This window comes from Mobula birostris, chromosome 23 (genome assembly GCF_030028105.1).
Source record: "Mobula birostris isolate sMobBir1 chromosome 23, sMobBir1.hap1, whole genome shotgun sequence".
NCBI lineage: Eukaryota > Metazoa > Chordata > Chondrichthyes > Myliobatiformes > Myliobatidae > Mobula > Mobula birostris.
In genome coordinates this window covers 8542588-8558785 of record NC_092392.1, presented here as the reverse complement: position 1 = coordinate 8558785, position 16198 = coordinate 8542588, and the positions used below count along the sequence as shown (strand labels likewise).

At 42.1% G+C, this 16198-nt stretch overlaps 1 protein-coding gene across 1 annotated transcript in view; it reads left to right on the top strand.

Annotated features, from left to right (window-relative positions):
• The first annotated feature begins 1658 nt into the window (after positions 1 to 1658).
• The window catches only part of rbm28 (RNA binding motif protein 28), a 49574-nt gene continuing 35034 nt past the window's right edge, over positions 1659 to 16198 (top strand). The window contains exons 1-4 of the mRNA XM_072241136.1: positions 1659 to 1823; positions 3788 to 3931; positions 9507 to 9601; positions 14177 to 14249. Of these exons, the coding sequence (XP_072097237.1) occupies positions 1667 to 1823; positions 3788 to 3931; positions 9507 to 9601; positions 14177 to 14249 (469 nt within the window). The 5' untranslated portion in view covers positions 1659 to 1666. The remainder of the gene's footprint in view (positions 1824 to 3787; positions 3932 to 9506; positions 9602 to 14176; positions 14250 to 16198) is intronic.

Genomic DNA, 16198 nt, shown 5'->3' with positions numbered 1-16198 from the left:
TTGGATGGAAGGGGTGGGGAGCATCTTTGCTTCTATACAGGAAAAGGCAATAAATACACTTCATTTTGCCGTGTAACTAATAACGTGGACACTGAGTTTATGTCAGTGGTATTCTGCTGCTGTAGCCCATCCACTTCAAGGTTTAACATCTTGTGCATTCAGACACCACTGATGTAACACATGGTTATTTGAGTTACTGTCAGTTTGAACCAGTCTGCCCATTCTCCTCTGACCTCTCTCATTAACAAGCTGTTTTCACCCACAGAACTGTCACTCAATGGATGTGTTTTGTTTCTCCTGCACAATTCTCTGTAAATTCTGGAGATAGTTGCATGTAAAAATCTCAGGAGATCAGCAGTTTCTGAAATACTCAAACTACCCCATCTGGCACCAACAATCATTTCACTGTCAAAGGGTGATTGGGGTCATTAATGACGGGTGCTGCCTTTTTGAGGCATCACCTTTCAAAGGTATCCTGGATGCTGGGGTTGTTAGTGCCCATGATGGAGCTGGCTGAGTTTACAGCTTTCTGCAGCCTTTTCCGATCCTGTGCAGTGGCAACTCCAAACCAGATGGAGATGCAACCAGTTAGTATGCTCTCTGTGATACATCTGTAGAAATTTCTGAGTGTCTTTAGCGACATACCAGTTCTCAGATTCCTAATAAGTATAGCCACTGTCATGCTTTCTTTATAATTGCACTAATAGATCAAGGATAGATCCTTAGACATGTTGTCACCCGGGAACTTTATACTACTCACCCTCTTCTCCTCTGATCCCTCAATGAGTACTGGTGTGTGTTCCCTCGATTTCCCCTTCTAAAAGTGACTATTGATTCCTTGTTCTTACTGACAATGAATGTAGGTTTATTGCTGTGACACTACTCAAACTACTGATCTTGCTTGCTCCTGTATACCTCCTCCTCCCTATCTGAAATTCTGCCAGCAACAGTTGTGTCGTCGACAAATTTATACATGGTGTTTGAGCTGTACCTAGCCACACAATGGTGGATGTAGAGAGGAAGAGCAGGGGCCAAGCATGAATCCTTGAGATGCAACAGTGTTGATTGTCAGTGAGGAAGAGATGTTACTTCCAATCCACACAAACTGTGATTTCTCAGTGAGGAAGTTAAAGATCCAGTTGCAGAGGGAAGTTAGGTTAACTTCCTGCAGTTAGTACAGAGGTTAGCATAGAGCTTGTTAGAACTGGGGGCTTTAATCAACAAGACAGGCAGTGAGGTTAGGTTTGAATCTGTGTCACTGGAGCAGTGAAGTAGCAACTCTTTTAGTTGCACCTCAAACCTGCCCATAAATATCACTTATTGGGATTTATGGGATACATTTCTGCTGTAAGTAAACAATATTAGATTCAATTGAAATTCAATGTAAATTTTCTGCTTGCCATAGGTTTGACAAAAGAAATAATAATCTTCGTGCTGGTTATTAGTGAGAAATCTTCCACTTAATATTATGTTAAAAATAATTTATTTGAGATCTACTTAAACGTGTGAAAGAAAACGAACGTTTCTTTCTTCACCCGCAAACACGAGGAATTCTGCAGATGCTGGAAATTCAAGCAACACACATCAATGTGTCTTTCTTTACCCGGTCTGTTTGGTGCAGCTGTTTTGTTCTGGTCGGAACAGTTGTTTAGGGGCACCGCAAAAGATGGCCGCGTCCGTGGAGGAGGCTCATACCGCCGTTCGGAGCGGGTTGACAACGGTCTTCGTGAGGAATTTGCCGACTTCGGCTAACAACGAGCGACTAGAGGAGATTTACAGCGAACTAGGGCCGGTGAAACGCTGTTTCGTGGTGAAAGAGAAAGGTCAGGGATGAGAGCGCGGTGCACACGTTGGGAGCAACAACTACAACGTGGTAGTAAAGTTCGTGGTGACGGCAAAGCTAGGGGTAATTGCTTTAGTGGGGCTGGGGTGATGATTGCGGAGTAGTCGTAGAAGGGAGTGGTATGAGGGTAGGGAGCAGAGGAGCGGCGGTCGGGCAGGTGTTGGGGATGGTAGAGGGAATGTAATAGTAGAGGTGGGGTTGGGGGAAACTGCATTTAACCAGCCGGTGTTTGGTTTTGGGGTGAAAGATGATCGGAGTGTTGGAGATTGTTGTTGAGAGTGATGCTTACTTCGATCTGTGGCTCAGGTAGTTGGACTTCCACTATCTTTTGGAATTATCCTTCTCAGAACCAAACTTCAGCCCCTTAGTGTGACTAACATCACTTCAGATTTCATTAATTAAAGAGGTAAATATAAATTTAACGAAGTTTACTGGAGTTGTGGGTAGTGTGGGTTGCAATGGACATTGACAATATGCGTATTTGGACTCCGGCTTGGAGATGGGGTTCAACCAGGAAAAATTTGAAGTGATTCACTTTGGAAAGTCGAGATTGAAGGCAGAATACAGGGTTAATGGGAGCATTCTTAACACATGTGCAAAATCAGAAATACTGTAATTTAAAAAAAGTGTGGTAGTGTCTAAAGATTCAATGTCCATTTAGGAATCGGATGGCAGAGTGGAAGAAGCCGTTCCTGAATTGCTGAATGTGTGCCTTCAGGCTTCTGTACCTCCTACCTGATAACAGTGAGAAAAGGGCATGTCCTGGATGCTGGAGGTCCTTAGTAATGGACGCTGTCTTGCTGAGACACCGCTCCTTGATGGTGTCCTGGTACTTTGTAGGCTAGTACCCAAGATGGACACGACAAAATTTAAGAGCCTCTGCAGCTTCTTTTGATTCTGCGCTGTAGCACCCCCCCCCCCACCCCGCCAGACCAGACAGTGAGGCAGCCTGTCAGAATGCTCTCCATGGTAAATGTAGAAGTTTTTGAGCGTATTTGTTGACATGCCCAATCTGTTCAATCTCCTAATAAAGTATAGCTGCTGTCTTGCCTCCTTTATAACTACATCGATATGTTGGGACCAAGTTAGATGCTCAGAGATCTTGACACCCAGGAACTTGAAGCTGCTCACTCTCTCTACTTTCTGATCCCTCTGAGGACTGGTATGTGTTCCTTCGTCTTACCCTTCCTGAAGTCCACAATCAGCTCTTTCATCTTACTGACTTTGAGTGCCAAGTTGTTGCTGCAGCACCATTCCACTAGTTGGCATATCTCACTTCTGTATGCCTATGTTCAAAATGCCTATGATGTGCTGGCCTTCATTAGTTGGGGGATTGAGTTCAAGAGCCATGAGGTAACATTGCAGCTTTATAAAGCCCTGGTTAGATTGCACTTGAAATATTGTGTTCTGTTCTGGTTACCTCATAATAGGAAACATGCAAGCGCTTTAAAGAAGTTGCAGAAGAGATTTACCACAGTGCTAACCTGGATTAGAGAGTATGTTTTATGCAGGTAGGCTGAGTGAGCTAGGACTTTTCTCTTTGAAGCAAAGGAGGATGAGAGGTGACTTGATAGAGGTGTCCAAGATGACGAGGCATAGATCAGGTGGAGAGCCATGACTTTTTCCCAGGGTGGAAGTGGCTAATCCCAGGTTTCTCATCACTCACATATATAGCTATATGTGCCTAAGACTGTTGCCCAGTACTGCATACATACTTAGGAAATACTGATGTTTGAGTGAAATTGACACTATGCAATTTAAAGTGGATTCTTTAATTTGCAGTGTAGGTTGTCGTGTTATGATTGGCATGGAATGATGCCGAGTGCAGTCATTTTACATTATGTGGATATCCAGTATGTGGGTGGTGTCCAGTGTTGGAGTGTTGTAATTTATTTGAGCAGAGGCTGATGCCGTGCAGTGAATTAATATCTTTTTTCCCTCCAGGTAGTCAGACTTGTCGTGGTTTTGGATACGTGACTTTTGCTCTCCCTGACGATGCCAAGAAAGCTCTCAAAGAAGTCAAGTTCTATGATGGCCAGAAACTCTTTGCATCTCTTGCTAAGAAGAAACTTCTAGGCAAGAAAGAGGGTGAGTGCTGCTGCTTTCAGAACAGATAGAGCTATCTGTTCCCTCTTTTTAAGCAGTTTCACAATCGAGAACTCAAACCACAGGTATCTATGGACTGTAAGACATAGGGGCAGAATTAGGCCATTCAGCCCATCGAGTCCACTCCACCATTGCATCGTGTTTGATCCTGGATCTCATCCAACCCCATACACCTGCCTACTCACAATATCTGTGGATGCCCTGACCAATCAGGAATCTTATCAAATTCCGCTTTAAATATACCCACAGACTTGGCCACCACTGCAATCTGTGGCAGAACATTCCACAGATTCACCACTCTTATGCTAAAAAAAATTCCTTACTTCTGTTCTGAAAGGTCACTCTCAACTTTGAGGCTGTGTCCTCTAGTTCTGGATACCCTCACCAGAGGAAACATCCTCTCCACCTCCACCCTGTCTAGTCCTTTCAGCATTCAGTAGGTTTCATTGAAGTTCCCCTGCATTCTTCTAAATTCTAGTGAGTAATGCTCCGAAGCTGCCAAACGCTTCTCATATTTTAACCCCTTCTTTCCTGGGATTAACCTCACGAACCTCTTCTGGACTCTCTCCAATGATAACACATTCTCTCTGAGACATGGGACCCAAAACTGTTGACGATAATCCAAGTGCGGCCTGACTAGTGTCTTGTAATGTTTTAGCATTATTTCATTGTTTTTTGTATTCTATTCCCCTTGAAATGAATGCCAACATTGCATTTGCCTTCTTTACCATTGACTCAACCTGTGAGTTAACATTCTGGGAGTTTGGCATGAAGACTCCTAAGTCCCTTTGCACCTTTGATGTTTGAATTTTCTCCCCATTTAGATAATAATCTGCACGATTGTTCCTTTTACCAAAATGCATTATCATATATTTCCCATAAGAACGTAAGAACCAGGAGCAGGAATGGCCATCTGGCCCATCGAGCCTTCTCTGCCCTTCAGTAAGATCATGGCTGATCTGGCCATGGACTCATCTCCACCTACCTGCTTTTTCCCCTTCTATGCAAAAATCTATCCAACCTTGTCTTAAATATATTTACTGAGGTAGCCTCCACTGCTTCATTGGACAGAGAATTCCACAGATTCACCTCCCTGTGGGAAAAGCAGTTCCTCCTCATCTTTGTCCTAAATAATCGCCCCCGAATCTTGAGGGTATGTCCCCTAGTTCTAGTCTCACCTATCAGTGGAAACAACTTTCCTGCCTCTATCTTATCTATCCCTTTCTTAAATGTGTATGTTTCTATAAAACCTCCTCTCATTCTTCTGAAACCCAGCGAGTGCGGTCCCAGACGACTCAATCTCTCCTCATAGTCTTAAATCCCTCATCTCTGGAGTCAACCTGGTGAACCTCCTCTGCACTAGCTCCAAAGCCAGTATATCCTTCCTCGAGTAAGGAGACCAGAACCACATGCAGTACTCGAGGTGCTGCCTCACCAGTACCCTGTACAGTTGCAGCATAACCTCCCTGCGTGTAAATTCAATCCCTCTAGCAATGAAGGCCAAGCACTCCCAACTTCCTCTGCATAGCAGCATGCTGCAATTTTTTTACCATTTAAGTGATAATCTTCTCTTCCACTTTTCCTTCCAAAGTGGATGACCTCGCATTTACCAACATTGTACTCCATCTGCCAGTAGGGTTGCCAACTTTCTCACTCACAAATAAGGGACAAAAGTAGCAGTCAAATCCCGGGATACTTGTGTTTACCCCGAGAAAGACTACCATGACCAGGAAGCCTTGCACGGGCACCTGTGTGCGCATGCGTGACGTGTGTATACATGCCATGCGCATGCCTGTACGTGCCGATTTTTTTCTACAAATCGGTTTTGGCTTAATCATCTCGATTCCGATACACTGTACATACGTTATTTCTACTTTATATAGGCTGTGTATTTATCATATCATTCCTGCTTTTACTATATGTTAGTGTTATTTTAGGTTTTATGTGTTATTGGTATGATTTGGTAGGTTATTTTTTGGGTCTGGGAATGCTCAAGAATTTTTCCTATATAAGTTAATGGTAATTGCTTCTGCACTTTACGCCATTTCGGTTTGCAAACAGTTTCAAAGGAATGCTCTATCTTAGCGGAGGAAATATGAGACAAGGGCGGTCCCATATGGGACAAATCAGTTTAGCCCAATATACAGGATGTCCCAGCTAATACAGGACAGTTGGCAACCCTATCTGCCAGACCCTGCCCATTCACTTAGCTTATCTATATCTCTCTGTAGACTCTGTATCTTCTGCACAATTTGCTTTTCCACTCAATTTAGTATCACCAGCAAACTTTGATACACTACACTCTGTTCCCTCTTCCAGATTGTTAATGTATATGGTGAACATTTGCAGGCCTAGCACTGACCCCTGTGGCCCATCACTCACCACTAATTGCCAACCAGAGTAACACCAATGTATCCCAACTCTCTGCTTTCTATTAGTTAACCAATCCTCTATCCATGCTAATACATCACTGCCAATTCTATGCATTCTTATCTTGTGGATAAGTCTTTTATGTGGCACCTTATCGAACGCTTTCTGGAAATTGAAGTAAATAACATCCAACTGTTCCCCTCTATCCACTGCACTTGTTATATCCTCAAAGAACTCCAGTAAGTTTGTCAAACAGGACCTGCCTTTGCTGAATCTATGGTGCGTTTGCCTGATGGATCCATTTCTTTCCAGGTGCCTTGCTTTTTCTTCTTTAATGATAGCTTCAAGCATTTTAACAACAACAGATGTTAAACTAACTGGCCTATAGTTACCTACCTTTTGCCTACATCCTTTTTTGAACAGTGGCTTGACATTTGCTGTCTTCTAATCTGCTGGGACCTGCCCAGAGTCCAGAGAATTTTTCTAAATTATCACCAAAGTCTCTCTATAACTTCTGCCATTTCTTTCAGTACCCTGGGATGCATTCAGTCAGAACTAGGGGACCTGTTTATCTCCAGGTCCACAAATTTGCTCAGCACTACCTTTTTAGTGATAGCTACTGTATTGAGGTCCTCACCTCCCATCACATTTACAACATCTCTCTTTGGCATGTTAGATGTGCCCTCCACCTTGAAGACTGACACAAAATAGTCATTCAAAGCTTCTGCCATTTTGTCATTACCCAATATCAATTCCCCCTTTTTGTCCCCCAAGGGAGCTCCTCTCATTCGTGTGAATTCCAGCAAGTACAGTCGCAAGCAACTTAGTCTGTCTTCATAAACTAACCCTCTCATCTCTGAAATGAACTTGGTGAACCTCCTCTGCCCCGCCTCCAAAGCCAGTATATCCTTCTTCAAGTAAGGAGATCAGAGCTGCACACAGTACTGCAGATACAGTCTCACCCTTTACAGTCCCCTGTACAGTCGCAGCATAACCTCCTGGTTCTTAAATTCAGTCACTCTAGCAATGAAGGCCAACATCCCATTTGCCTTCTTGATAGCCTGCTGCACTTGCAAACCAACCTTTTGTGATTCATGCACAAGCCCAAGTCCCTCTGCACAGCAGCACGCTGCAATTTTGTACAATTTAAGCAATGATCTGCTCTTCCATATTTTTCTTCCAAAGTGGATGACCTGACATTTACCTACATTGTATTCTATCTGCCAGATCCTTACCCACTCATTTAACCTATCTATATTTCTCTACAGACTCTCCATATCTTCTGCACAATTTATTTTTCCAATCAATTTAGTATCATCAGCCGACTTGGGTACACTACCCTTGGTCCCCTCTTGCAGATTGTTAACCTGTATGGTGAACAGTTGCAGGCCCAGCACTGACCCATGCGGCACACCACTTACCACTGATTGCCAACCAGAGTAACACCCATGTATCCTAACTCTCTGCTTTCTGTTAGATAACCAATCCTCTGTCCATGTCAATGCACCAACCCAACTCTATGCATCCTTATGGATATGCAGCACTTAACGCCTTCTGGAAATCCAAGTAGATAACATCCATCTCTTCCCCTCTATCCATTGCACTCGGCATTTCCTCAAAGAAATTCCCAACACTGTATTTCATGGATGTTGTTGGTAAAACATTAAACTTCAGCAAAAGAGACTTGGACAACTGAACTGAAATTTATAGTTTCTGTTGGCTGCAGCAATCTCAGATGAAATGTATTTGGATATTTACAATCCATTTTGTAGTTAGGTTGATCTTGACTGTACCACTGATCAAGGTCTTTGTGGGAAATGAAGACTTATGAAATATCACTAGTGAAAGCCCTTTTACTCTGTTGGATTTTAATCGGTTGTACCCATGTGTAAATGATATTAATTCACAGTGTTCGGCAGGGGTGAAAAGAACTTTGCAGGTTCTTAAACCTGCACTTTGTCAAATGTTCCGAAATGAATACGTCGTGATCATGGAGTAGACTTCCAGCACAAAACATGAGAAAAAGATGCTGGCTTCCTAATAACCTGCGTACAAATATATTTTCTAGTGCAGTGATGAGCCGTCTGGATAGATCGGGAAATTATATATTTCACTTCTTTTATGTCTTTTACGTTTGTTTCCCATCTTGGATGTGATTCTGGAACTGTTGGTGCGTGTAACTTGCTGTTTGGAGATCACTTGGGTGTCCCAGTTTCTGTTAGTATTCTGGGAGACAGAGGTAGTGTGCGTGAACCTCACGGCAGACAGTTTGTGGGATGTGGCGCGAGCTGATGTTTGACTCCATTTCGCCAATCAAAACTTCCGTTGTTTGGCGATTAAAGCAATGAGGGAGATTGCTGATTAAAGCCATGAGGGAAATTGTTTGGCGATTAAAGCAATGAGGGAGATTGTTTGCTGATTAAAGCAATGAGGGAGATTGTTTGGTGATTAAAGCAATGAGAGAGATTGTTTGGTGATTAAAGCAATGAGGGAGATTGTTTGCTGACTGAAGCGATGTGGGAGATTGAAATATCAAAGCGAGTGAAGATGGTGAGCGCCAGCTGCCTGCTTTTTGATCACTCTTTCTACCGGAGAAGGGAGATCCTGACACTGCGCTTGGAGAATGTGACCCAGGTTGTCTGCGGCTTGGAGGTATTTAGGGGTTGAGGAGCCTTTCCTGTTTTTTGTTGGTTTTTTGGGGTGTGGGAGGAAGGATTTGGGAGCTGGTCATTGTGCTACCTTTCTTGGTTTCATGGCTCCCTGGAGATAGGGTCTTTTAAGAGACTCCTGGAGCGTAGAAAAATAGAGGGCTATGGGTAGGTTTTGCTGTGGGTTTTCTATGTTTCTAAAGCTGCCAAACACTCCTTCATTCCCAGAATAATTCTCGTGAACCTGCTCTGGACTCGCTTCAATGACAACACATCCTTTCTGAGATATGCAATGCAAAATTATTGACAGTACTCTCAAGTGTGGCCTGTTTCTGTGCTGCAGTTTTCTATGACTCTAAACATTGAAGATGATTTGTGGATTTACAGAGGGACTGTACTCAATATTTAAACCCATGCCATCTTTAGTTTAAGTATTGAGTCCTGTCTAAATTCACAGATAATGAATACTGAAATGACAGTCCATTGTGAAACTATTTTAATTAATTTAAGATGTAAATAATTTCACTTTAATTTTACAGCCCCTAAGGAAGCTTATAAAGTAAATACAGAACAGAAAACGCAGAAGAAATTGCAGAGAAAAGCAAGATTGATTGTTCGAAACCTGAGCTTTAAGGTACTGGGGAACTGGGAACTGAGAATCAATTTGTAGTCTAATATCAACTGTAGTGATTGTCATTCAGTTTGTCTATTACTGAACTCCTCTTGTTTACCCCTTATTTGTGTGATGAGCAAGTCTCTTACTTCCTAAAAAAAAATCAAAAATAATCCCTCAACAGGTCAGGCAGGCGAGGAAAATGGATCGATAGAACAACTAAGGTTCAGGCAAAGATTGCTGTGGGCATAAGTTTCTGAACAGTGAGGAGAAAGATAGCAGAACTGATGAAGAGTGATAGCAATCACTGAGCCTGTGGGTGATGAGTGATGAAACAAAATCGACAATGTGAGCTATCAGGAATGAGGGAATTCAGTACTGAGTCTGGAACGCTGCAAGGTTGTCACGTGGGAAATAAGTTGCTGTTCCTCTAGCTTGTGTTGGGCCTCGCTGTAACAGGTTCGGAAGCCTCAGACTAAAAGGCTCTGATAAACAGTCCTTTTGCTGTAAGTCACCTTTCTGTGATATTAGTTCAGCTCTTTCTTCCCCTTCCATTAGTACTCTTTGACTTGATTTTTTTGCATTAAATCGGATTTTCTGTTAACCCTCAAACTGTCCAATTAACATCCCCACAGCAACCCCAACACAAACCTGTCACAGGTCCCTTTGTCTTGTCCATACCCCAACACCCACTCTCCTCTGCTGCATATACTAACTTACTTTCTCAGTTCTAATGAAAGATCCTAAGACTGAAATATTAAACTGTTCCTCCATCCACATATGTTGCCTGACCAGCGGAGTTTTTCCAGTAGTTTCTGTTTTGTATTTCAGATTTTCATAGTCATAGTCATACTTTATTAATCCCTGGGGAAATTGGTTTTCGTTACAGTTGCTCCATAAATAATAAATAGTAATAGAACCATTAATAGTTAAATAGTAATATGTAAATTATGCCAGTAAATTATGAAGTAAGTCCAGGACCAGCCTATTGGCTCAGCTGCAGTTTATTTTTTGGTTAACACTTCTGAATGCTGCAGTTCCTAACTGTGAATAAATCCCACCACAATTGTGAGTTCTAATCGGTGAGAAACGATGAATCGCACCCTGAGTGTGGGCTCCGTGTAATAAGTGCTGCTTTCCTGTTCCTAACTATATTTGCTGATTCTTGCTGGAATACAATCCTGCCAGTTGCAGTTTTGATTGCAACTACAGACAGCAATCAGCAGGAATGAATTTGTTATTTTTAAACTGATCAATGGTAACTAATGGGGTACCATAGGAATTAGTACTGGGACTTAAGCTATTTACAATTTATTTTGAATGCTTGGAAGAGAAACTGAGTAAATGTGTCACAGTTTGTTGATGGTATAAAGATAAGATTCAGTATAGAGAATTGTGCAGTGTCATTTCCAGTGCACACGTGTAAAGAAGAACAAAATAATAGTTATTTTGAATCCAATGCAACACAAAAAAACAAAGATAAAGAACACAATAATAAAAAACACAATAAATATAAATACATAGTATAGCATATATGTATTGATAGTACAGCTGTGTCTCTACTTTGACAGGAAATGATGAAGAAGTGTTGGGGTATGTGGTGGTGTGGCTTAGTGGGTGGATGTGTTGATCAGACTTGCTTCTTGGAGAAATTAACTGGTTCTGCTGTGGATGGTATGTAGCCTCCTCCCTAATGGGAGTGGGACAAACAGTCCAAGCGCACTTTTCTGTACATATGTCCTTGATAGTGGATAGGCTGTTGCCAGTGATGCACTGGGCAGTTGTGACTATCTGTTATAGAGCCGTCCTCTCCTCTGCAATACAGTTTCAATACCATGCTGTGAGGTGGCATGTTGGGATGCTCTGCTGCGCATCCGTAGGAGGGTGTGAGTATCCTCAGAAAGTAGAGGCGCTGTTGAGCTTTCTTGATTGATGATTGGGGAAATAGGTTGTGGGTAGGACACAAAGTATGCTAAGTGATTATGGATCAGTTATGTGAAAAGGGGAGAAATTAACATGCAGGTGGAGTAGGTAACTTATTGCAAAAGGAAGCAAAGATTTGATATAGCTGTAGAGGATATTGGTGAGGAGCATTGAGTGCAATGTACAGTTTTGGTCTCTTTCAGGAAGAAGACAATGCAGAGAAAGTTCACTTGGTTGATCCTAGAGTGAAGGAGTTGTTTTAGGAGGTGAAGGAAAAGTCCTCAGTTTGCAGCCCCAACTTTCTGTCCACTCTGACTATTCTCTTCATGATTTTAGGTAGCTCCATCTTCAGAACTCCCGGAGAACAATTCTGTTGTCTCCAATCTATTCACTTTACTAAAGTTCCTCACCCCAGGATTCCATTTGTTAGAGATCTGTTTTCCACCGTCTCCAGGTTTCATACAGTGTGGCACCCAGAGCAGAACAGGACACTCCGTTTGTGGCAGATGCAGTGTTTTATAAGAGTTCATAGTGAACTTCCAGTTCTTGTATTCCGTGCCTGAGAGCTTGGCGTAAAGAGATTGTGACATTGCAGCGGTAAATAAGCCAAATTCTTATCCCACAATGTCAGCTGTAACAGTTGATTTTGGTTAATTATCAGGAATTTCAAATTAAAAGCTGGCCAAAACTAAGATTTACTTTAATAGTCAACAATTGAGTAAATTTCTAATTTGGGTTTTCACTGAATTTTTTTTAACCTGTCCTGCCAGTTTTAATGAATTATCCACATAACTCCAACTCCAGATCTCTCTCTAAAATCCTTTTAGAATGTTGCTGTTTGGTTAATATTGTATCTTTTCATTTTTCCTGCCAGGAAGTAACATAGCGTTTCTCTTAGTGTGGATTTTTTCGACTATCTTGTCCACCTGTTTAGCTCACTGTGTCTATATTCTTGAGGCCTCTTTTTCTTAACGTCTGTTACTTTGTTCATGGATTGTCATGACTCCAAATTTTGTAGTTTTCCTCTGTCCAGCCAAATCAAGATGTTGTGAAAAGCAGGATAGTTAGGTATGGAATGGAGTTATGCACCAGGGTATGGAGAAAAACATGATAATTGGCTTTTGGAATGCTGTTGTGGACCCATGTAAGGAGTTTATTGACAGTGAAAATAATGGTTTTGGTCGTAATGTTTTTGGGGCAGATGGGGCTTGTCAACCATGGTTAGCACCTTGTCTAGGAGAAGGAAAACTCTGATCTCAAACCTCTGCTGTCTTGTGGCCACACCCACTCATGGGACAGGCTTTGAGAGTAAACCCTGAGAAAACCCAGAGCTAGAGTCTCTAAGGCAATCCTACAATGAGTTCAGTACTGGCGGGCAACTCCTGTGATGCCACAGGTGCCAAACTGTATCAGTCTCTGCCATTCCTTTGGATTCATGAGCTACATAGTCTTAGTCTTCATTGATCCTGGGGGAAATTGGTTTTTGTTACAGTTGCACCATAAATAATTAAATAGTAATAAAATCATAATTAGTTAAATAGTAATATGTAAATTATGCCAGGAAATTATGAAATAAGTCCAAGACCAGCCTATTGGCTCAGGGTGTCTGACCCTCCAAGGGAGGAGTTGTAAAGTTTGATGGCCACAGGCAGGAATGACCTCCAATGACGCTCTGTGTTGCATCTCAGTGGAATGAGTCTCTGGCTGAATATACTCCTGTTCCCAACCAGTACATTATGTAGTGGATGGGAGACATTGTCCAAGATGGCATGCAACTTGGACAGCATCCTCTTTTCAGACACCACGTGAGAGAGTCCAGTTCCATCCCCACAACATCACTGGCCTTACGAAAGAGTTTGTTGATTCTGTTGGTGTCTCAGCCTGCTGCCCCGGGACACAACAGCAAACATGATCGCACTAGCCACCACAGACTCGTAGAACATCCTCAGCATCGTCCGGCAGATGTTAAAGGACCTCGGTCTCCTCAGGAAATAGAGACGGCTCTGACCCTTCTTGTAGATAGAGGGGGTGAGCCAGCTGTACGAGCAACAGCTTGCTCTCCATGTTGTACTGGCCTGACTTGCTTATACAATGTAGACAACTAGGACACAACATTTATTGTCAATCCCAACCAACAAACCGAATGCTTAGCAGACAGAATTATTTTTTTAATTCAAGACTGGACATCTGAGAGACAGTGTACCAACACGTGGCCTGTTGAAGAGGCAAGTGCCAAGATGGGGTGGGGAGTGGTAGGGGAATGGTATGGGCAGTAGTACCAAATATTATAAGCAAGGTGATCCAAGACAATGCAACATGGGCACAGTCACAGAGGATGTCATCTGACCAATTCAGCAGTGAACCTGAAAGAGATTCAAATATGGATGTGTGAGGAATGATAAGTACAGATTTGACAAATAACATCTTTTCAAAGAGAATTACATTGGGAAGGGGTTGGAAAGGAAGCACTAATTTACAAGACCTGCGTGACAGAGAATGTGATGATTTTTTTGGATAAGTTTGATAGTTGCATTTTGCAGGGAGCATCAGAGATAAAAATATTGATCATCCCCAAAATCTGTGGCTTGTATTTTCTCCATTTAAATATTAACTCTTCCTCTTGTCCTCCATGTAGTAACTTGGTTTCATGGAATTTTATTTTTCTCCTTTCAGTGTTCAGAAGATGATCTGAAAGGTATTTTCTCACAATATGGTGCTGTGCTGGAAGTCAACATCCCTACTAAAGGTTAGTTTTGGACAAGGAAAACCAGGGTTAGTTATCGACTTTTTGCTTTGGTATTCAGCCTGTGTGTCTTTTCGGATATTGGTGAAAGGTTCCTGAGCTGAAGCATTAACTATTTCTCTTTCTGCGGATACTGTATAATCTGCTGAATGTTTCCAGTGTTTCCTGTTTTTATTTCAGTTTTCTTATACTTCCATTTTTTTGAAATTTTCATTTACTGATATATTTGAAGAACATGAGACACCAGTGCAGAATTAGGCCATTTGGCCCATTAAGTCTGTTCCATTGTACAATCATGTCTGATTTATGATGCCTGTCAACACCATTCTCCTACCTTCTCCCTGTAACCTTTGATACACTGACCAATCAAGAACCTATCAACCTCTGCTTTAAATATCAACCACAGCCATCTGTAGCAATGAATTCTACAGATTCACCGCTGTCTGGCTGCAGAAATTCCTCATCTCTGTTCTAAAGCGATGTTCCAACATATCTATGGAATCACTATTTTCAATGGAAGGATGATTAAATGAATGTGCATGGGAGACAAAATATTTTACCTTATTTTTATTTAGAGATACAGGGTGGAACTGGCTCAACGGTCCACACTACCAGCAACCCACTTATTTAACACTAGTCAAATCACAGGACAATTTACAATGACCAATTAACTACTAACCAGTATACCTTTGGACTGTGGGAGGAAACCAGAGCACCCGGGGGAAAACTCGTGCAGTTCACAGAGAGAGTGTACAAACTCTTGACAGGCAGCTCTGGAATTGAACCCCAGAACACCCCAAGCTGTAGTAGTGCATACTAACTGCTACACTACGCTAGCCGGACATTACTTTCAAAGAACTAGTTGAGTTATGATGGCTCAGCTGTCTCCTCCTTTTGCGATATCTTAGATACTGTACAATAGGAAGTAGTATTCTTTTGCCATGTGTGCGGTCAGTGGGACTAGGCAGAAAATGGTTCAGCACAGCCAAGAAGGGCCAAAAGGCCTGTTTCTGTGCTGTAGTTTCTATGGTTTCTATGCGGGGACCATGCTTTTGAGGACACAAAGTATAATTCCTGTGCAATACATAAGGGTGACTATAGTTGACGTGATTCAACAGCAGGCCAGTTCTTGTGTCAAGATAGCCAGTGGTGTACTTTTGAAGTGGGTTAGAGAGATTGCATCAGTTCCCATTATTATCATGATGAGCTGTTAAGCAGGGTTGGCAGTGGGGATTTGGCAAGCTAGCAGATAGACAGATAAAGGAGAGACAGGGCAGGTGAGGCCCTCCGTGAAATCAGAGGATCAATTTGTGTGTGTGGTGAGTTTTCTCTCCCAGTAAGTGACTTGGTAATAGTAGTCAAAACTACGCAATACATCACCAGCACCAGCCCTACCCACCATCAGAGACATGCATACAGAAAAGTGCTAGAAAAAAGGCCAGTAACACCATTCACTTGTCCATCCATTGAGATATTCCCACAACTAGTGATCTCACATCAACGACTCTTTATCTGGTTATTTCATGTTCTCGCTATATTTGCATTTGCACAGTTTGTTGTCTTCCACACTCTATTTGATCATTCATTGATCCTGTTGTAGTTACTATTCTATAAATTTGCTGAGTACACCCGCAGGAAAATAGATCTAAGGATTGTATGTGGTGACACATATGTACTCTGATAATGAAAATTACTTTTAACTTTGAATGATCTCACACGCCCTGCTCATGGACTGTTTGTCCCTCTATCCTCAGGGAAGGAGGCTACGTAGCATCCACACCAGGACCACCAGACTCAAAGACAGTTTTTTTCCCTCAGCAGTAAGGCTGATCAACACCTCCACTGATTAGCTCCGCTACTACTTTATTATTTCCTGTCCGTCACCATATGTATAGTCTAGCATCAATTTATGGACATACAATCACTATATATATAAAGAGAGAGAGCTATCT